Source organism: Brienomyrus brachyistius, chromosome 16 (assembly GCF_023856365.1).
Source record: "Brienomyrus brachyistius isolate T26 chromosome 16, BBRACH_0.4, whole genome shotgun sequence".
Taxonomy (NCBI): Eukaryota; Metazoa; Chordata; class Actinopteri; order Osteoglossiformes; family Mormyridae; genus Brienomyrus; species Brienomyrus brachyistius.
In genome coordinates this window covers 26,020,571-26,044,754 of record NC_064548.1, presented here as the reverse complement: position 1 = coordinate 26,044,754, position 24,184 = coordinate 26,020,571, and the positions used below count along the sequence as shown (strand labels likewise).

Here is a 24,184-nt window from a genome sequence, read left to right as displayed (position 1 = left end):
GTGGAAGATGTGTGCAGATATGTTAAACATTCTTGTCAATTTATTTTTGTTATGAAACAAATTTGCCACATTTTTACTAAATTAAACAAATGTCCTAATACTCTCTGTGACTACTATATATTATTGTAATACAAATTTTAATGTATTAATAGTTTAAAGTAAACTGAAATCCATTTAGCATACTATTTACATATTTGTGTACAACTGAGCAAACGTTATGTAAATACATAAAATTAATTATTTAAAATAACTTAGCACTAGTTTTAGTGATTATATGGATATATCCATTCATCCCTCATCTATCCACTTATCCTGGTCTGACGTAAGTCCAGGCAGCACAAGGCAAAGGCTGTGTTCACACACACACACACACACACACACACATGCCGCATTATTAGGTTCCCTTGCATAGTTTGAGCTGGAGTCTGTTTTGCCTTCAGAATCATTTCTTCATGCCATGTATTCTGCTGGAATGTTACCTTGTACAGTTTGGATCCAGTATTTTTTGCTCTTATAGTCTGACTTTTAGCTTTGATGAGTCTAGCCTTTCCTTTCTGACTGCTCTCAGTAATAAGGTGCCTTCACCTTCAGAACCTCTACTGACCGGATCTTTTTCATTTATTGCACCATCCTTTCTATTCTAACGCTGTAGTGCATAAAAATCCCCGGATAGATGCTGGATAGATGCTGGAGCCTCCCTGTCTGGCCCTGATAATCACAGCTCGCCTGGGTTGCTTAGATCACGTATATTGCCACTTAAAACCTTGTCGAACAGTAACTGAACCTGTTGACTCTGTGTGCGTGCTTTATGTATCGGATCACAGGATTCTCTGTAGGAGCAGGCTGTCAGCGTTTACGTGCGCCTAATAAAGTGGTTGCTTTGTGTGTGTGTGAGAGAGAGCAGGTATACCTATCCTTATGGGGACACAATGTCCCCATAACGTGATAAATATCCGTTTTTTTTCCCTTATGTGGACCGGTTTCCTGGTCCCCATAAGGGAAAACTGTAGTGTATAAAAATCAGTGACTGCTATGAAAAAACTAAAAATGCACAAACTCTTGTATTTTGCTTGGTTACTTATGGTTATGGTTAGGGCAGGGTGGGGGTTAAGGTTGTCATAGTTACCGTTAGCATTTTTCCCATAGAAGTGAATGAGCGGGCCCCATAAGGATAGGTATGCCCTACATGTGCGTGCGTCTGTGTGCGTGCACGTGTGTGTGTGAGTGTGAGTGTGCGCGTCTGTGTGCGTGCACATGTGTGTGTGTGTGTGTGCGCGTGTGTGTGTGAGTGTGCGCGTCTGTGTGCGTGCACATGTGTGTGTGTGTGTGAGTGTGCACGCACGCGCATTCATGCCATTGTATATATATATTTGCATCTCAAAGTGAAAATGGATGAGCCTGCTATATCCACACTTTTTTAAGAGCGCAAAAGAGTAGGCAGTTTATAAAACTGTCATATACCTCACTGTGATATTTATTAAACCTCTCTATACTGGAATTTCCATATACTTTTTTTCTCCTTTGTTTCTCCAAAGGGGAACAATCTTATATTTATTTTTATTATTGTTCCAGTTTGACGTCAAAGATAAAATATGTAGTAAATTGGTTTATTGTTTGAGCATTTAGGGCTACATCCTCAGATATTAAACCATCGCTGAAATATTTGTTGTAGCACCTCAGCTTTGAATCACTAACCAATGACAGATACTTTATTCTTTCCCAGAAGACAGTCCTTAATGTTTTATAATCTTTAAAAAATTAAAGTTGCATAAATCGTCAGTGTGTTTTCTTGCCCCACCCTTGGACAGGTGCTGACTTCAGCTTGGCCTATTGATCCCTCCCCCAGCATCCACTGGGAGATTAGGGCACTGACATGGGCTGTTATTAACTCGCAGTCCTTTATAGAACTCTATTTGGTTCATTCACCAAAGACGGGCTCCCTGCAGCCTGCTGGTAGCTGGCAGCCGACATGCCAGCGACCACAGCGAGAGATTCTGCAGAGGAGGGACCAGGGTCATTAGTCTATGCAAATGAAAAGGAAGCAAACTGCCCTTCGGATTTGCTGGTATAATGCATATGTACCACATTCTAATTTAACACCAAATTAACAAATTTAATGTCTGTTTTCTAAGAAGTTCAAGATCAAGTTAAGCATCATATTCAAGTTAATTATCAAATTCGAACCATTTAGACCCGTATCTACTTTTTTCAAATGAATCCATAGAGTTCTCTGATACTGACTGAAATCGTTCACCTTTGAACACCCTTGTGCCGTCCTTGTAAAAGAAAAAAAGAGAAACAACAGCTCCTCACTTGGTTGTGATTATGTGATGGTGTCTTGGTTGGCCTGCAGCTCTGACAGAAATGTATGTGTAGAAGACGGTCTGGTGTTCTTGCTCTAAGGAACTGTTGTTCATGGGAGCAGTGAGAGACAGAGTCCGGAGTTAAAGCGCTGTGTGAAAACCTTGTCTGCGTTTTTGTATTTTGGTCTGGATTGCAGAACTGTGTCAAGATATTCATCTTAAATTGAACACTGAACAGGATGTGACACTAGTATTATATTTGCACGATTTATTTATTAGTGTTTAAAGTTTACTTGGTCAGACAAATTGAACTTGAAGAATACCATAAAAATAACTAATTCTGTGGTGATAAAAATTGGAATTATTTTGTAACAAGAAGCATAGTCAGAATCATCTTTGGATCCATGTTATCAGTACCAGTGCTGAAAGAGTCAAAGAGAGAGTTTGACCGATACACCTAATCCGCCTGCTGTTAACCAGCCTGTTTATTAATTACCGCGGTAAGGACCGTGTCCTGCAGGGCTGACATTGGAATTTAAATGCAACCAAATCGTATAACCAATGGCAAAGGCGACTTATTTAAGTCACATTATATATGAAATATAAGATTAATAACTGCTGTGTCTATTCCAGTTCATGAACGTATGTGAACTTGTGGGCCGGCTTCTAAATGAACATCGATACAGGAATTCCTCACTCACTGGCCTTGCGTGCTGGAACAGAAATGTCATAAGTCTGTCAGAGGAGGTCTGTGATAAGCCAGCAATCACTGTAACAGGGCAAAATAACTTGGTTGTGTCTGTTGTCTCTGTTGCAGGTCTGTTTTAGGTTGGAGCCTCTAGGTGACAGGGCCACGAATGCGATTTGAACTCCATTCCAAACATGCTTTTTGTAGCACTTATCTGATGTTTTTTTCTCTCTGCACTTTCCTTCAATCCACTGAATTCATTGATATTCCCGGGCAAGGTGCAGGCCTTCCGCTGAATGTTTCCTGTAACCTGCGTGGGGCCGCTCACTGAATATGCTCTTTAATTCCTCTGAGGCCCTGCAATGGTGCAAACCACCATGTCACCACTCCGTCACCTCGGGAGCTAATGCAGTCTGTGTGCCCAGTGACGTCTCCTAATCTCACACTTAGGATCTGGCCCTACGGCCATCGGACGCGGACGAGGGGGTTAAGCTGTGACAGACAGCATAGCGTTTTTTTTTCCCTCATTTATTTGAAAAATACAAATTCTCTCCTGTCCCACAATCATCTGTGTCTAATTATAATAACCATGCCTTTGATGATAAGAAGCAGATATTTTAATAAATATAGCAAATGCTTGGAATTTTTCATATTTTATATTTGAATTACTACACTGCAGTTCTGTTTTTTTTCCGCTTGTCTTTTTGCTATGAAAATGCATTTCGCAAGGTCAAAATGATCTGAAGAATATTTAATTGCTATGTGCCCAGTATTCTAGCTCATCATTGGAATCCCTGTAAAATGCTGCCAAAACATAATCATAGAATCAGATGTGTTGTCAGTATGAAAAATACAGTTTTGTGAATTGCTGAAATATTTTCTTCATTTAATTGTGTGTCTGTACGTATCTGTGGTGAGTTCTTCCAAGAACTGCTTTGATGCTTTATAGATCATCATTCTCGTGCTCGTTGCACAGTACATAACGACAGGAGGATCTCGGCTACCTCGTTAAAGCTAGTCAATGGATTACAGACTTAATCAACCGGAGCAAGTTGGCTGGGTGGATTAAGGGACCCATTGGAAGAGACTATTTAAGCATAACTAAGAACACACTGAGGCCAAATTTTTTGTATAATTAGGAAAGGACTAACTACTCTGGGGGCCCTTTGCTGACATGGGCAGGGGGCCCTAAATGGGCCATTTCAGTTAATTTTTAGATCTGAAAGAGAAACAACAGTGAACTAAAACAAAGGAAGATCAATAATATGCTAATCAAAGTATGGGGAGCCAGAGGTAAAACGTACCAATCAGCATGGCCACCGACGGCGATGGGGCAGGGAGACTGGGCCCTGGATCAAAGGGGCCAAAGAGGCCGTCTAACCTTTAAATAATCTGCTGGCATGAAAACTTTGCATAATATATGGGAATCACATAAAAGCTTGTTATCTTTTATCTTCCTAATTTTCCTTGACATCGTGGTCGCAACCAATAATGCAAAAAAAAATGGTTTGGTCTGAGCTTTTAGTGCTAATCAAACAAACTCGCGGTCTTTCCAAGAACAGCAACCACATATTTAAATTTTGAACATATTTTTGTTAAATGTACCTGAGATGCTGCAGAGGTGACAAACATGGAATAAGATCTCAAAGATTTTCAGCAGACCCAGACGGATGCAATAAGCCGCTTGCGGTGGTCAGGCAGGAGAATCAACAGCCCACTGAATACAAGTGTCCATGTATTATTTATATGTATGATTTATGTATGGTTTTTGTATGATTTATTAAAGCTAGATTTGTTTGCAGTTGTCACATTTTTTCATGTTCTGAATCAGTTTAAGGGAATTTTAAGTAAAAATGGAGCACCGAAGTAAAATTATGACTTATCATGATAATTATTGATTTCATTTGATATGAAAGGAATCATCAGAAAATATTTTACCCTATTGTCCTGCCCTAGACGGATACCAAAAATTCTAAATTGATCTACACATAATTGTTTTACCTCTTTACTATATGTCATTAGACATTGCAGCATAATGGTGTGGGGGCTTGGAAATCATTTTGTCCCTGGGCACTAGCAAGGTACATTGTGGGCCTGCTGATCAGTGTGGGTGTGGGAGTGCTGTTGGTAAAATTTGCCAAACACGGCAGGGGAGGGGGTATCGACCCGTCAGATCGATCTGCCAAATTTAAGAAACTTAACCCTTTCCTTTTTAGCTGGGGCCCTGGGCTGTAGCCTAGAATAGCCTATGCTTTACTCCGCCTCGGGGCTGAGGTTACTCTTAAATATTTGCATACGTTCATTGAATTGTGTTCCCTCCACGTCTGATCTCGGTTTGTCTACCACGCTAGCGGGAGAGTTTCAAAGATGCAGGAGATGATGTCATGTTAGTCCTGTATCTTTGTGCTGTTTTCCTCTCCTGTTAGGCTGCTTTGTGGCAGTTTGCTTGGCAGTGAAACAACTGACAGACTCCCACTGGATGGGAGGCAACTCTGTCTATCCGGAAAACTGTCTTTAAAGATGTAAATAACAGACATTTCTATAATTTAAATTATAATATTATGTTAAATCCTTAAATGTAACTTCTGGAATTCTGTTGTCATGGGGCTGCTAGTTTCTGGGGGCCCCAGACGGCTGCCTACACTGGTCTTATGGTAAATCCACCCTTGCTTATAATTGTGGGTACCAGCTCCTAGGGGTTAGTGTAGATGGAACTTATTTCAGTGCTGTTAATGGTTTGCAAAAAATACCAAAGGTTTTATTTAACCTAGGTACTCATCGTGGGTTTTATTTGATTTATTATTTCATTCAAATTTGACAGGATGTTTAGTTGAAGGCATTTTTTTAATGAATTGGGTTTATAATGTCAGGTATGGATGATAATTGCCCTTCAGGTTAAGCAGCCCTTGAGAGTATCTGACCTGTCAGGCTGCACTGACAGTGCTAATGAATCAAAATCCCTGACCTTTGACAGTCACGTTCATTCTGCATGGCTGTGGGGTTTTGTGGGCATTACAAAGTTGTCCTAGAAAGACTTGCGTGTGAAAAAGCAAGGATGGCCGCCCTGATATGTGCAAGGCTCATTTGTGCACCATTAAAAACAGACCCCTTAATGTGGTCATAATTGTTGACGAATTGAAAATGGCTTCACACATCCCTGCTGCATTACTGACATTTGACATTTAGAGCATCAAGCCATTTGAAGCCATGTGCCGATATGAGTCGGCTCTGGTCAAGCAATTTATGGGGAACCTTGAATCATGGCAATGAAGGACGCTGTTGCTTTGCCTTCTTCAACAAGTGGAGCTGCAAGGTTAATTGACTTTGCTCTAGAAAAGGTCGTTGTTGTTAAAGCCAGCCCATTTACGGCGGGCAATCTTCCTTTTGTCCCGAAACAAATGTGATTTTCAGCTTGAATTAGCATCTGAAGCGCATTTTCCCCACAAATCTCAATTTCGCATTTGGGCATCGTTAATTTCTGAAGACAGCAAGCAGTCAGTGTGGAGACGGATGCACCCTTTTGTCCATGTGCAGCTTTGGCTTGAAAATACAAATATTACAAATAATATATATGATATATATGTCCACCGCATTTTCTCCAAACTGCTGGAAGGCGCTAATACTTGTATACTTATAAAAGGGTTATTTTATTCCTTTTATAAATTGAATTGAGAAATATTATATATACCTTTTACATTTAAAAAGTCTTAATATAGTCACAAATCTTTATACATCAAGGGTGCATCAAGATCAGACCGTTCTGCATTCATTCTTTAACTGTACGCTTTATATGGCATTGAGTCGAGTACAACAACTGGTGTCTGCAGTATCCTGTACTGAACATTACGAGTCACAATCAGAGATCATCTGCAGCTCATTTAGAGCTGCCTGTTCTTTAGGTTCACCTACGGTTCTGTTCTGGAGGCCCAGGCCTACCTTGGATTCATATCTGCATCCTGATATAAGTAACTGGTCCTGTTCTCCAGTCTCTGTAATCAACAATGTTACCAAATGAAAATAATATCACTTCTGAGCTTAAAATGTGTTTTGCTTTTGAAGCTAAAATATTAATAGCCACCAAAGTGAAGTGGCATTAAGCCATTTGGTGCACAGTTATTTTTTATCAAGAACACTTTTAAATTATTATTCACATTTTATTTTTTGCAAAAGAATTTTGTAACCAGTAGTTCTGTAGTACCAGTCAAAATTTGCCGGATGCTGAATTTTTTTTTTACAGTTTTAGTGTTATTTACGCAGTTCACGTCCAGTGAATCCAGTGAAATGGTGCAAAGTTCATTCCTAGAGGTTAAAAACTCCTAGAGTTTTTTAACCTAAACGAGTTTAGGTTACCCAAAAAGTGAAAAATTATTCAAATGTTGGAGTTATAAAAAAGGCATTTTCTGGGAACAAATAATGGGTATTAGGTTAGTGTGGAGATGGAAGTAAATTAGCCTTGATGCAAAAACACCTACAGGTGTCGCAGCTTTTGTTGATTACATACAAACCCTCTGTCCACATTTGTTATGCTCTGTTACTACACCCTCTGAAACATTATTTGCATAGTATTGCACTGCAAGAAGCAGTCCATTGCTGTAATAATGATGGGGAAAGGCAATTAATAGAGGATGACAGACAAACCATTATAACCCGACTACATTTTTAAAAAGTGTATATTTAAAAGAAACAAGTATTGGGTTAACAATATGCAGGTTATGAAAAATTAAGTTAAAAAGCAGATTGTCTTTCCAATAGAACAATGGGAGCCAAGGTATCAGTGAGGTACCGTGTCCTACATCACCAAAAGGCACTTTGAAACCAAGGAAGCTCTGACAGGATGAGGAGACTGGCAACTGGCACAGAGTGACTGGCACCCTGAACTAAAAGTGGTACCAGAACGTAATTGCAGAGCCAGCCAATAGCCACTGATCTACGCCTGTTTGGTCAGGGGTTCATCCTACAGCATGATAATGACCTAACCACCTCCAGACTGTCAGAGCACAAATAACAAGGTTTCACATCATGGAATACAGAGTCTCCAGACATGAAGCCCCTCAAGCTGAATTGGGATGAACTGGACCGAAGAATGACAGCAAAGCAACATAGACGTGCAACATTGTGGGAACTTCTACTGCAGCTGTGGACCAATGTTTGACTTCTATTGTAGGAAGAATGTCAAAGGTATGTTTAGCTGTTATATCTGCAAAAGGTGCAGACTGTGAGTAAAAAAATTACATTAAATAGTGTTAAATGATTTATCTTCTTAAAAAAAAATCTACAGTTATTTGTTCTAGGCTTTAAATTCAAAGTAAACTGAGACATTGAGCTCCGTACTTTTCAATAAAACTAGACAAATTGAGGTGTTTAAAAAGTAGTGCACATATTTCATCATTCAGAATCGGGGTTGTAAGATCAAAAGCAGGGAAAATACTGTGAAAACTAAACAGGTTTGATACCTTGTGAGGGTTTTTTATGTAAAAATCACTCCTGACTACATCCAGTGATGATGTTTTTTTACAGTGTATTATTCAGGTTTGAAGGATAAAATGTGTCGAAACTGACACTGGTGAATTAAAAATGCTTATTTGTTTGTATAAACTGCTAACTGGTGTTACATACATGGCATATTGAGCAAATATATATTTATAAGCAGAAATTGAGCAGCTTTTAGTTGACAAGTACATAAGAACTTTTAAGTATGAAAGATACATGCAAATGTGCGTAATTTGATTCTGTTAAGATGGATAGAGCTGTTTCCGAAAATGCCTGGGGGTAGACAGTCCAAATGCTGTGTGACGCATCTACCACACACACTGCAAGTTAGGGCCTTGCAGTGAGGAAGGATCACTAACATTTTCCATAATCACTCATCCAGTGCTGCAGCACAGCTAGTCTGCAGTCTGTCACGTTTACTTAAACTGCATGCATATTGATGGCCAGAAAGCAGTGATCACACACAAGCGCACACACACACACCCACAGACCCACAGCTCAGGCCCAGACAATCACTAACCCACAGCCCTGAGCATCAGAACCTTTATACCATCTACAGTATAATTATGAAAAAAAGAATCTTCAGGACATACATTTAACTCTTTAAATCATATAATAATTTCTGGCATCAATAAATTTCACTTAATTTGACTTTGGTTGCTTTAGTTTTGATTACCCCAACCACGATGAGTCTGCGAAGTCTACAGCGTCCTGTTAAGATGGCAGGTTTTAGTGATGTGAAATAAAGGTAAACCGTATCAGAAATCTGTCCACCTTTAATGTGAAAATGCAACCTATACAAATAACAGAACAGAACAAAAATAAAAAACAGAAATCATTTAATGGGGAAAAAATAATTTAAAAACTTAGATCTTGCATATTCTTATAACTAAGGATGTGTTCAGAATCAACCAGTCGCAAACTATATCATATTAAACAGTAGTCGGTGTACAGCCGCCATCAATTATAGTGACTCTGATTGACTCCATGTAATGCTTAGCTGGTCCTGTAGGTGTTTTCTGACATCTTTTTGTATGTGTCCTACTGTACTGCAAAGAGTTTTCAGAGCATGAACGGGATCTCATTGCTGAAAGGTATCGATAAGAAGAGAGGTACAAAGCACATGCCTGGCTTTGGAAACACCACGAAGCGCAGCGAGGACAGTCGGGGACAAGCATAGGAAATACAGCACAACAGTGACACTACAAAGATCAGGGGATCCACCCAAGACTGAAGCAAAGGCCTGGAGAAAACTGGTCATGGAAGCTGCCAAGAGGCCAGCAGCAACACTGAAGGAACTGCAGGAATTTCTGGCGAGTGCTGGTTGCTCCCTGTATGTGACAAAAATGTCTCGCATTCTTCTTCCACATGGTGTAAACAAGCATCCAGGCCGAGCTAAATTTTGTGTCCATGTGGTAAAATATGTTGTAGTCTGAGGAGACCAAGATTGAACTTTTTGGCCATAATTCCAAAAGGAATGTTTCGCATAAAAACAACACAACACATCAGCGAAAGAATACCACACCCACAGTGAAGCATGAGGGTGGGCTGCTTTTATCCAGCCAGAACTGGGACTTTGGTTAAGGTTGAGGGACTCATGAATATCTCCAAATACCAGCTGATTTTTCATGCAAAACCTTCAGCCGTACGCTAGAAAGTCGAAGAGGAGTTTCACCCTTCAGCACGATAATACCCCGATGCACATGTTCATATTCAGCAAAGGAATGGCTTCACCAGACGAGGACCCCTGTTTTGTAATGTTCCAGCCAGAGCACAGACCTGAATGCAGCTGAAAATCTAAGGATGACCTAAAGAAGACCATGCAGAAGGTGCCCTTGCAGCTTGATGGATCTAGAAATTTTTTGCATAGAAGATCTACTTTAACAAACAGTCAAGTCAAGATGTGCCACGCTGATAGACCCTTATTCAAAAAGACTGAGTGCTTCAACAAAGTATTAGTCTAGAGGTGTACTCTTATGCAACCAACATTGTAAGTTTTTAAAATGTTTTTTTTTCCCCTAAGAGGTGTCTGATGTGTATATATAAGTTGCAGTTTCACATTAAAAGTTACAAAAGTTCTGATATAATTTGTCATTTTTTTTGTACCCTGCCATTCTAACTGGTGTATAGACCTTTTGTGTCCCCTGCATATGTGTCTGTCGACTTGTACCTTTGCATATATGTGTGAGGCTTCAAAACTCAAAATTGGTGCGGTTACTCTGTGCTGTCAATCACTGCTTGATTTAGTCCAATGGGAGCAGAAAGGTGCATCCAAAACAGATCACATCAGTGAGTGACTGAGAGCACCCAGTAATCTAACCCAATGTGGGTGTACAAAGGCTGATTTCCTACCACTGTGTGTGCCGAAATACCCCACACTAGCTAAAATTTAACTCATGCACCCTTACTGTTTTGAACAGAGGTCAAAATATGAATAATTATCTCCTTTGTTTTGTACATGTTCCAAGTTTGCCGCAGTCCACAATGTCCAACTGTGTGAGGCAGTATTCAGGTGAATAAGACACCACATCCTGTTCTGTTCCCTGACTGATTTTTGCTCATTCTGCTTAATGAATCATTTTTTCCCACTGTTTAAACAACATTATTTTACAAAAGCAGGGATGTAATTGACTTGCCTGGAGTTTAATGATCTTTTTCATCATGTCTGGAAAATTAATTGAAGTGGGAGGCTGATACAGGCTCCTGGGTGTAGGCCGCTGTTGTATCTTTGAGTCAGAGATGCGCGTCTCTCCTTAATAATGTCTCAGGTGACTCATTTCTGCACAGCCCCCCCCTCAGCTCGGTACCACAGCCGCTCTGCCAGGAAAACAGGCCTGACAAATGGCTCGGTCAGAATTCCTTTGATTAATACTTCCTGCCCATCGTTCATCTGTTTATTGCATCGTTCACATTAGACCCCGTTAACAAGACCGTTCCAGGGAGACTGAGGTTGTTTCGGGTTACATGAGGGACAGACTTTATAATCAACAGGTTGCAAGGTGCTGTTAATGTTACACTACGATTAATGTATCGCTTGCTTTATGCAAAAATACTTCAGATGACCTCTGTTTCACTTACCGTGTTTGTGCTTGACTGATGAAGGCCTGATGTGCACCTATTAGTCCTATTATGATTATTGCATTATTGTTACACTTAGTGACATTTGCAGAATGAGAATGCAGGTCCTTGTATGAGTGAAAATGAATTCTGAAGATCTTCCCCTTTTCTATTGTCTTTTCAATTTATTTCTCCATAAAACACAGTAATTTGGAGTGCTGACAAGATGATTTCATTTTCCATAAAGGTAGTTTCTCCACTCCAGGGTGAAAACAACACATCCTTAAATCTCTGCGATAACAGGCTGGTGGCTTCTCCAGGTTCTGTTTGATTGATTGATTGATTTTGTTATTACCGTAGCCGGTAGGTGTCTGAGCTTGGCTTAGGATACATGATGTGAATCAGAGACGTCCAGGTCTCTCTTCTGAGACCTAAATTGTTATCTGGGGAAACTGAGGAGAGTGTAAAGTAGAAATGGACGGGACCTGGGAACCATGCAGGGATTTTAGTGCTATATTAAAACAGATTATGGTTGCAATAACCATTAATGTAATACTTTTGATTATTAATGGATCTGCTGTATATCTATACTGATTTATATAGAAAGAATTTCAGCACTTTGTCTCTGTTAGATTTAATTACATCATTAAGTTAGTTGTTGCTGTTATATATTCGTGTTATATGATTGTAGTGTACATTTCTGTCAAATATCTATATATATCCAACATGCAGTATTAGACAGTAGCTGTTTAGTTTTCTGGCTGTTTGTTAAAGTAGTTCAGGCACCATAGACGTCTGCTGGAACTCTGGCTGTCAAGCCTTTAATTCAGTGAACTTTAATTCAGTGCTTTAATCTCGTCCCCTTCTGCACTTTTCTGAGAGGAGGAAAATGAAAGATGGATTTTCTGTACGACAGCCTGCACCCTTTTTCTTACGTGTCAATTTGTATATGATAGGGTTGCATAGCTTTGACACTTGACACTTTTCTGAAAAGCCGATTTACAGTGATGTGTTCCACAATGCAACATGCTATTTTGAATCCAAACAGAAAGCTCGTCCTTTAAGTCTCATCTTGTCAATCTCAAACTTTTCTCTTTTGACAAGCACTTCAACTAGCATCCATGGTCTTGGAATATGGATGGATGGATGGATGGATGGATGGATGTATGGATGGATTCTCTTATTTTCAGAAATACCAGTATTTTGGACATTTTTTAAAAGCTTGCAATAAGCCTTAAGACATTTATTATTCATAATTCATTCAGCTGAGCATTTCACTGTGCTTGAAAAAACATATTTCTTAAGGATTTATTGTAATTAGTCATAATGTAAGTCATTGATTATTTTATTTTTTTTTGCTTTTGGCAGTGGACCAGGGTGAGCACTGGCACTCTGACCGGTGTGCAGCTACATCGCCCCGTAGTCAGCAAGCCGCGATGCACTGTGCAATCTAGCGCCTTTCTATCGTAGCCAAGAGTAACTTTTCAGCAGTATCTGCTGCAGTGGCTCTCCTGTGGGATCGAACCAGACGGGTTAGCCTTCGCTCCCCACGCACATCAGTGAGCCTTGGGCACCCATGACCCCATCAATAGTTCACTGGTTGGCCTTTCATTTTTGTTAGGGACTGACCACTGCATACCGGATACACCCCACAAGACCTGCCGTTTTGGAGATGATCTGACAACACGTCCTGCCATCACAGTTTGGCCGTTGTCACTCAGATCCTTATTCTTGCCCATTTTTCCTGCTTCCAACACATCAACTTCAAGGACTGTTCACTTGCCTAATATACAATGGCACCCTTGACAGGTTCCATTGTAATGAGATAATCAATGTTATTCTCTTCACCTGTCAGTGGTTTTAATGTTGTGGCTGATCGGTGTATATTTTGTGAGAGCTGTTTGATTGCAAACTATTTAGGCTGCTAATTTAATCCAGTCTCAAACGAAAGTATAGTTGGAATGGAAATCAATCCCTAGATTAAGGTTCTTGCTCAGCTCGATCCCCTTGTTTTTGTGTATCAAAGCTTGTGCAATTGGGTGTGGTTTTTGTTGACCTTAAATCATTACAATGAACCTTTAATGGAGCGGCTACAAAAGGCAAAAGCGCTTCTGTGAAAACACATCACGTTAAAATGGCTGCCTGCTGGAATGGTACATGTCTTCAGAGCATCTTTTTGCTTATTTACGTTTACATTTGGTTCCATAGCAGCGCCATGCAGTTATATACTCGGTCATTACTTTGCTGCATGGCTGTAGGCCTGCCTGTAAATTAATATGCGAAATCCATGTTCCTTCTTTGATTTCTCTTTGCTAGCTGTTTTGTCCAAGACAGACAAATGTCTGTAATTGTAGTTTCATATTGCCTTAATTAGATGTTGCTTCAGCATTTTTGATAATACACTGCTCTCACATTTGCAAAATGTTTGTTCCAGTTTTGTTAAATATACAATGCGTGTATATTTGATTTGTATTTTGTGGCATGAAGGCCTGAACTGATAGCAGGTTTTCCCTGGCAGACAGTCATGTGGCTAATATAATTTTATTGTAGTAGATGCTGGTCTCGCTGCTGCTCCTGCTGATGCTGTTGTAACTGACAGGCCTGGCTGTGGCAATATAAAGAATAGCCCATGTAACTATTATGTTAACTGCTTGCTGGCAGTATCGAAAGGGAAAAATTGCAGATAAGCACCAAATGATTAGGATGGTGTGGTTAGTATCAAATTCATTGTGCATATTGCGACAGTTAGACAGAGTATTGTGAGGGTGAATAAAACTGACCGTTAGAATAAATGGTGGATCTCTTATCTCCAGTGATGAATAGATACCCTTGGCTTCTTTTGATTTTCTTCTCTTTTAATTGCAAATATAATTATGTAGAACATTCTGCGAACAAATTCGATTTTTGTTCCCTGTTTAAAGACCTTTCCTCCAATGAAATGAAAAACATCTGCTCCGATGGAATCAAGGACTAAGCACGAGAAAAGAAACTGGGGAATTAACGCAATCTACATCACTGCGAACGTCCTTAGTAGCTCGTCACTTTCCGTTACGTTTCTGCAAGCTTCCAATCAGTCATCGCTCAACAAAAGACAGAAATTGAGCAAAGTTTAAGGAGATGAGTTCATGATGACGGCAGATGATTAACAGCACCACATGTTTCGTAATGAAACTTAGAAATAAAAAAACATTTTAACCTTGCCAGGATATAAAAAAAGCCATTTAACTGTAGAGCTCTATTTTTTTCCTTAATTTGGGTCAGGCTAGATTTTGCTTTGAACATGCAATACAGCCATTTTACATTGATGGCTTCAACTGCTAGACTAGACTTTCGACTTGCAAATTTAATGGGTCAATGATCCACTTAAGCTTACAATTGATTCATTTGTATTTCGTCAATCAGATTCTTACTTAAAAGGAATCATGGTTTTGGTTGTTTGAGGACAGATTTACAGCTATTGGAAAAATGCATTGTAACTTTTTAACATAAAAAGCATAAACATATAATACTTATTTTCAAACACTAAACACATACAAACAGTACCTACAATCGCAATTGCTTGTTGTAGTAGGTTGTAAAAAATACTTTACCTATCTGTCCATCATCTAAATGCTTAACATGGTCATAAGCAGGTGAACAATGAGGAACAGAAATGATCAGTCAAATAACAGGATACATGTGTCAAGATACAAGATACAACCTTTGTCATTTTATCTATCTATCTGTCTGTCTGTCTATCTATCTATCTATCTATCTATCTATTCACTTGACCTACTTTGGAAAATGAATGTCATGGCAAATTCAATTCAGGCGCAGAAGTGGCATGAAACGCACAAGTGATTTGGTTTGGAGCATTCTGACAGGTGAAAGCTGGATATATTGATTGTGAGGTACACAGAGAGGATAGATAAAATGATCCAGAAGTGACAGAACTGTGAAATGTGCCATGGCGTAGATTCATGGAAATTATCCAGAATTTGCATGATGACTTTCTATATGAAGTGGAATAAGTGTTAGCACTTAATTTTAGTTTTCATGCTATATATGTTTTGTTAAGCAAAACAAAATCACATTTTGATTTATGATGCCCAAATACTGTGTATTTATGTTACTGTTGTCTACTTCCATAGTATTTATTATTGATGATGTCACACACAGACTCAAATTCAAACCCCCTTCTCTTACACTGTGCAGTCTTTTTGCACTTCTTAAAAAGGCTTTTCAGCCCCCATTCTTTTTATTGCTCCCTGTTTGTATGTTGTACTGCAGTCCTGGGGGAACGTTAACTTGTGTCACTGTATACCAGTATATGGGCAGTGGAACAATAAATCCAACTTCATTTAGCTTTTTTGATTAACTTCAAAGGTAATGTTACAAATATCCTTTCTGTCACCTGTTTGTGTTGGAGGACACAACAATGAAATTTGAAATTCAGGCAGTCAGGGTGAATTATCTAGTTCAGCACATTATCAAAAATCAGTGAAACTTTACTTCAAAAAAGTCAGTACTCTGCTTGGGATACCATGTATGATGTGTCAGAATACTGACATCGTGAAAACAGGGGCTCGCGTAAGAAACATTAATTTCTTTGGGGATGCTGCTCAGCTCAAATAGGATATACAGCATTGCATTCGGATTTATTTATTTGCCTGTTCGTTTATTTATTTATTTCAGAGGCTGTCGATAAGGGTCCAGCAAGGAAACTTACTCTCAAGTAGAGATTTTCGGAGAGTTGGCGAGTGAAGGGATACAGAAGCAGGTGATTAGACAATCGAAAGAATTTAACGCAAACGCAGACTTTGGCTCACAGCTTAGCTATTGAGTTTCAGTTCGACTATGAATCATTCAGAATCTCTTTAATAAATAGTGTAAAGAGTTGTGGTGCCAAAACGGGAATGGCATACCACAGGGGCAGAAAAGAAAACGCATTATGAAAGGATACATTTTATATATATAAAATCAACTTTGTCTTGGGGAACATTGTAGCTCATGAAAATTATGAAGCTGCAGATCAGTAACGGAAGTGTGATAGGAAACCTTGAACATTTTTAAAGGAATGTAAGAAACAATTATTTCATTCATGATTCATAACCCAAATGAAAGGTCTTTCTGGTCAAAGAGCTCTATATTTTAGATCTGCTTCAGTCACTTTGCCTTATAGAATTACATATGTTACAGTTTTTTTTTGTTCCGTTTCATTGATCGCATTCACATTTTATTCTTTCCCATTTTTTAATACATATTTGTTTTTGCTGCTGGATTTAGTGATCGTCACTATATAAGAGATTGTTTCACAACATTTTGTATGTGAGCTTCATGAAGTTCAGAAGTTTCCAGTGGAAAAGTCTTCAGTCCTTGTGTCCTTGGGTGCTCTGACATCTCTCATTGTTCTTGTAGCTCTGTTGTGAATTGTGTTCAATTTAACAGTAATTTTAGCAGAATAAATCTGAATTTTGTGCATCGTGCCCCAGTGCAGTAGTAACCTGGGTCTGGATATTATTACAATGTTCTAATATTACTGCCGTTTTTGTCTTGCACTAAGGAAGACTGGTGCAGTATTTGTCCTCTGAAAGCAATAATAATATATGAAGTAACGGGGAATTCATTCATATTATGTTTTTACCTAACAGACAGTTTTTTTGTGTGTAAAGAATGGACCTTTGGAATGGAGGTCGTATATTTCATTTTCAGCTTAATAAACTGAGGTTATAACATGAATAATTTCTCCTACACTGGCCCATTGAAACTGTAAAATGTTAAAATATTTACAATAAATCTATGCCAGCACGTAAGCAACATTTATCTGATTTATGGAGGTTAGCAGGAAAAGGTTAGGATCACATTTTAATTTCCAGATGAGTCTTACTGAATTGTTTGAGCTGATACTCAAAGTAATAAGTCTAATCGATGTTATAACGTTCTTTTTATCTAGGAGAAATAAACCGAGATCTCACTATAGTTTTTCTTTCCCTCTGGGATATTATGTAAATTCAAGACAAAACAACTGTAGCACAAATTACCAGTTATGCAAGTTATCATAAAAATTGACTCACTAATTATGTATGCTTTGGTCAAAAATCTTTTCAACATGCAATTATCCTTTTGATTATACTAAGGAATACGTAGGGAATCGGGGAACCGGGGATTCGTCAGGGAATCTGGGATTCGTCAGGGAATCGGGGAACCGGGGATTCGTCAGGGAATCGGGGATTCGTCAGGGAATCGGATTTAGGGGCTGCATTTAATAGATTAATCCTCACAAACAGCAGCGACGGTGTGTGTGTGTGTGTGCCTGCGTGCATGTGTGCGTGCGTGTGTGTGTGTGCCTGCGTGCGTGTGTGTGTGTGTGCCTGCGTGTGTGTGTGTGTGCCTGCGTGTGTGTGTGTGTGCCTGCATGCGTGTGTGTGTGGGTGTGTGTGCATGCCTGCATGCGTGTGTGTGTGTGTGCCTGCATGCGTGTATGTGTGCCTGCATACGTGTGTGTGTATGCGTGCATGCGTGTGTGTGTGTGTGTGTGCCTGCATGCGTGTGTGTGTGCCTACATGCGTGTGTGTGTGTGTGCCTGCATGCGTGTGTGTGTATGCGTGTGTGCGTGCGTGTGTATATGTGTGCCTGCATGCGTGTGTGTGTGCCTGCATGCGTGTGTGTGTGTGCATGTGTGCGTGCGTGTGTGTGTATGTGTGCATGCGTGTGTGCGTGTGTGCGTGCGTGTGCACACACGCATCCGCAGTACATCATTGCTTCTTACATATACAGTATATAAACACTTTTTTTTTTCAAAGACTGAAATGAATGGGAACCTCTGTGACCCACGCCTCCTGAATGCACCCTTTTTGGGGGCATGTGGACAAACAGGGGCTGATTGAGTGGACGGCGGTGCCATGCTGTCTGCTTGTAATGCACTTGGAGCCCGTAGAGAAGCAATCACTGCGGGCTCACAGATTTATATGCGCCAATCGCTCGTGTTAGCCGTCTGTTCTGCAGTGAAACAAGGGGGGAAAGAGGGAAAATAGTCGGTGAGGCCTAATGTGCTTTTAAGCTTCTTTTAAATGCACTCTGACACTTTTCTCCAAGGACCTAATTGTTATGATTGCTGTAGAAAATATTAAAGCGTTTACACTTTCAAGAAGAAAGTCTCTGATTCTGATGGGGCATAATATCATCTGAATGCATGAAGTACTGCACACACACATTGTGCATTTTTGTATGATGAATTGCAAATACTTTTCTTCTTTTTGCCATTTTCATCATTTTGCACTGATGATGGAAGCTCTGTCTAGCTGTGCAGATACAAAAACCAATAACTAATCTGGCTTGAATTAATATTAACACCATGTTTATTTTTCTTTAAATAAATATGGAATGATGTTGTTCTCAGTTTATAGATGACTTCAGTGGTAAACGGCAGCAAAACATTTTATGCTGTAAACTTTAAGTTTTTTTCCCCATTTATCAAATTATTTTGCAACATATCTTGCAACATATATAGATATATTACTAAATCCCTCCATGGCTCATTGCTTAAGTTCACAGGGGAAAAAGTTACCGAATAAAGTCTTCTGACTTTAGTGACAGTGTAATGAAGGGAAAGATTGCAAAAATAATCATTCATGTCTCCTGGAACAGGAACTCTGTGACTGAGGTTGGCAGAGGCCTTCGTATTACACTGTTTCTCTCAAGCATTTTTCAGAAAGCAGTATCACATGACACCCCAGAGAAATGAAATTCTGAAGGAATTGTTCCAACGCATGTGTACAATGAATATTTTCCTCATTGCTGAGATATAAATTTAATTAACATGGGTATTCCAACATTGTATTTATGAGATCATCTGTAATACATTTGTATGCATCTATCGTACCTGTATAGGAATTTAAAAAATTATCCACAGATGGTTGTTGGGCTGTTATCCCAAATATATTTTTCATTGCACTTAATTTATTTTTGATTAGAGTTTGTCATTGTGTGTGGTTTGGAGCTGTTCCTTTGTAAATTGTTTTGTGTTTTTAAGCCACTGGCAGTTTGTTGTTTTACAATGGTCCAGTATAAACTCATTTTTGATGGTATCAAAAAGCCAAAACAATGTTGGATGTGATCTGCAAGGAACATCTGGTAAATATTAAATCTAAGCAAATGCAACACAAACAAAACTTGGGAAAAAATCCTTAGAAAGAATTACTGAGCATATCTGGCACCAAGTGGAGGAATCTCCCGGAGATCACGTTGTGTGGTTTGGAGAGGGGAGCTTGACATCACCATGTGATGGTCCATGTGTTCCATCAGATAGCAGGGAGCCTATTCCCCTTGGTTCTGAAAGCAAACATCAGCTTTATTTCTCCTTGTTCTCCACTCCAGCACAGACTCCAGACAAGGTGAACGACCACAGAAGGAGCAGCACGCAGATGAAGACCGTCAGAGCAGATTTGGAATCGGCCAGTGGACACGAGACTAGAGCTGGTCTGCTGACCCTCAGTCTGATATTCATCATCGCCCATCTGTGTGGCTAAAGCCAGCAGGCTTTCGGTCCACCAGTGCAAAGTCCCATTTTTTCTGTTGTTAAAAGTGATACAGACGCATGACATTTTATGGGGATATAGGTGATATACAACATTGTGTAAAGCTCCCCTTTGATGACAGATTCCAGGGGATGGGTTAGTAAAAGGTCATAACAGGCATTTGTGATCATTTACAGGACAAAACACATGAGTGTTTAAATGTAGCCATGGTGAGGCTGTGGGTTTCTCTTTGTCTCATCTAGCCATAATCAGCCTTGTCTTTCCTCTACATATAAATCTGCAGAATGTTAAATGTACGTATTTTAATTAAATATTTTATAATATACTGTAAAGTACAGAGGACAGATATAAGTAATCATGGTAACACAGTGCTGCATTTATTAAACAGGTATAATTATAACCTTCACATTTTTAATACATGTAATACGATGCACTAAAAAGTTAAGATAATATCACTGCTTTTTCCCTAAAACAAGAGTAAAATGTAATTTATATCTTCATCTACCACTGTATTTATTTTCAGTGGAGTAAAAAGAATTTGGTATCTTATGCATTCAAGAGAAATACTCCAGAAATTGTCTCTCAGGGCAGGAATAATTTCATTTCTTAATTGTGTATATTTGGTTTTCCCTGGAATTTCATCCTATTCTGCTGCTTCCAGTTCTGCATCAGACTTGGCGAAGGCGACCAGCCCCCGCACCATCTCACTGAAAAGCAGCCTCTCTGGGCGTCTGTGAAGTGTCCCTTCCAAGCTGATCGCATACTTAATTACTGTAGGTTGCAAAGCACTTTTCGCTGCCAGTGTGACCCTGTATTCATGGGACAGTGGTTATGATGTCATGAGCCGTGCAATGAAATTCCGCAATTCAGTGCATCACCTACAGGGGTATCACTAGGTGGCTTGGCCCTGTTGCTCTGTGTGTAACTTTCCTTATCAGGTAGAAGAGGGTAAATTAATATGCATGTTCTTCAGTGAGGACTCATCTCATCTGTCATTCCAGGAAAGGAAAATGCATATATTTATGTTACCACTTACTGTATTTTTAAACCTAATTCCCTTTTCCTTTCTTTTTTTTAAAAGAAGTTTATTTATTTATTTATATTGATTGCTTAATTATTATTCATGTAAAATTACTGTAAACAATGCAAGTTGTTACAGATGTTTGGCCAAGAGTGTAAAAATATTGTTTTGACGGGGGAAAAATATAACCTTTAATATCAGTTGTTTTGTGTGTTTTGTTTATGTGTTTTAGGTCTCGTAGTGAAAACTCCAAAATGATGCTCAAATATAAGATCGTTAAAAACCTTCTGTGAGACGTCAATACAATTGGGATGTTGTGAAATGTACAGAATGTCATTGGACTGCTGAGTAAAGGGATTCATTTATTTATAAGTGAAGAGTCTAAGCACCAGGGCGTAGTCTAATACAATATCAACAATACAGAAAACAGATCTTAGTGAAGAAGCCAAAAGAATTGTCATTTAAATGCACACACAGAGAGTTTAGCTATGTATAAGCGATGACCGCAAACACAAAACATAATCAGATCAAAGCTGTACGAAAGATATGAATGGTAAGTGCTTCAGCGTTACCTGTAATAACTTTCAGTTATTGCATACATGCAATTATTTTTTAATACTTTTCTTATTTTAATACTTGTTTGTTATTTTTTGTAGGTTGAAATTATATATGGGGAGCATGTATGGAAAAGGTCAGTAGGGTGTGATGTTTGTCAATCATTTTGTTGTTCTGGAAAGAATTTACCCTCTGCTTGTTTAGCAGGGTTGAGAAGATCTCTATATCCACAGAAGGCATTCTGTAACTGTAGCTTTGCACTCGGCCTCTAGGCTAAATATGGGTGGAAAAAATGCACTGGGTGAAAGTTGATTGGGAGGGAGTGCAGTGAGTTTCCTGGGTGATTCAGCAATAAGAGCAGTGAGCGAGAGAGAGAGTCTTCAGTCGTACCGTTTAGCGTGGAAGGCGACTGACCGCAAACATGGCAGAAGATGTAGCTGTGACTTGATGAGTCGTATTTCAGCTGGCAGGAATATTTACACACACTGCTTGATAGCTATTCTGCAATTTATTAATAACACACAACAAAATTTTTTCACATTTAAAAATATTTTTGTGAAATAAAAACTTCTATTTGGTTTGAATATGCAGCTCTGTAGGTAATTTATACGCATTGCTTGTACGCGTTGATATTGATTATTTTGAAAATGCTAACTCTAAAATGAATGTGTACAATAAATGTCATTTTTTTGCTGTTCTGGAGAGCCTATCCTAGAAGCAATGGGCACGAGGCAGGGAACAACCCAGAATGGGGGGCAGCCCATCGCAGGGCACACTCACACACCATTCACTCACACATGCACACCTATGGGCAATTTAGGAACTCCAATTAGCCTCAGCTTGTTTTTGGACTGTGGGGGAGAACCGGAGTACCTGGAGGAAACCCCACAACGACATGGGGAGAACATGCAAACTCCACACACATGTGACCCAGGCGGAGACTCGAACCCGGGTCCCAGAGGTGTGAGGCAACAGTGCTAACCACTGCACCACCATGCCACCCCTCCTCTTATGTCATTGCAGTTTTATTTTAATATGTTTATTTGTTGGACCAATGCACCATAGAAAAACTATGCAAAATTTTTAAATATGTCATACTTGAAACTGTAGCATCTTTATGTATTTCCTGTATAAAGGTTTTGATTATATTGTGACATTTTCATTTTGACAACTAATTTTTCTTGAGTAATACTCTTTCCATCATTGTTTGACACGGACGTTATTGCGCACTGTTACCGTCTATGTATTCCCTCATATTTCAGCCTGAACCCTGTATTGCTTGGGAAGAAATCAATTAAAATAGAAGCAACGTCTCTCTATAAAAAGGGTACCTCAGTGGATTTCTTGACTATTACAATTATTAACGTTTCCCGGTAGTATTCTTTTAATCTCTAAGGATTTAGAGACACTACACTTTATATTACTGTTGAGATTAAAATGTGCTTATTTTCATTCAAATTCAATTTTGTGTGTGTGTGTGTGTGTGTGTGTATATATATATATATATATATATATATATATATATATATATATATATATATATATATCTCCACCCATCCATCCATTTTCCAAATTTTCCATTTTCCATCCTACTGGGTTGCGGGGGGTCCGGAGCCTATCCCGGAAGCAATGGGCACGAGGCAGGGAACAGCCCAGGATGGGGGTCCAGCCCATCGCAGGGCACACTCACATACCATTCACTCACACATGCACACCTACGGGGAATTTAGCAAGTCCAATTAGCCTCAGCATGTTTTTGGACTGTGGGGGGAAACCGGAGTACCCGGAGGAAACCCCACGATGACATGGGGAGAACATGCAAACTCCACACACATGTGACACAGGCGGAGAGTCGAACCTGGGACCCAGAGTGCTAACCACTGCACCACCATGCCACCCCTTATATATGTATTACATTCAGCATTTAATTTGATTGTCTATTTCCTGCTGCGACCTTCTGGCAATATTTTCGAATAATATCTTGCGTTGGGCACAGATTGCCCGTGCCGTATGTCGTCACCATGAGTGGGATTCATTTGCTTGTGATGGGGAATAAGCTGCTACCATGTAATATATAGTGCTTATTCTGACACCTATCCACGCTGCAGTCATGGCTGATGCATTGCCGTCGTCTATCTTTGCACCTAGAAAAATAACCTTTATGTCACTAGAAGAGAGGGTCAACTGTGCATGCTGACCTATAATATATTAATGCGGGCTGGAGGGTGTGAAAAATTACCCTGGAAATATTTCTCTGGATAGAAAGTGACAAATCACATGAAACGATTTGCTAAATGGAGAGGCCTGGTAGCTGGTGTTGAACACTCCTTTGTGGCATCCAGGAGGACGAAGTTAAATCTCTTCCTCGTGCAGAGCAGTATGAGGCCTCATTTGGCTCTTCTGTAGGACAGAACCTTCTCAGACCGGTTACCTACCCGTTCAGGAATCCACTAATGGATCTTCATTTAATTAATCCCGTTTGATATCTCCATGAGATTCATATATGGCAGAATTATCTGACTTGTTGGGTTATGGATTAGACAAGATGGAACCT

At 39.4% G+C, this 24,184-nt stretch overlaps 1 protein-coding gene across 3 annotated transcripts in view; it reads left to right on the top strand.

The window, feature by feature from the left end:
* Positions 1–21,275, top strand: part of gpc5a (glypican 5a) — a 118,573-nt gene extending 97,298 nt beyond the window's left edge. For all 3 annotated transcript variants that reach the window (XM_048978398.1, XM_048978397.1, XM_048978396.1), the window contains one exon: positions 19,894–21,275. In XM_048978398.1, the coding sequence (XP_048834355.1) occupies positions 19,894–20,045 (152 nt within the window). In that variant the 3' untranslated portion in view covers positions 20,046–21,275. The remainder of the gene's footprint in view (positions 1–19,893) is intronic.
* Positions 21,276–24,184: the final 2,909 nt, after the last annotated feature.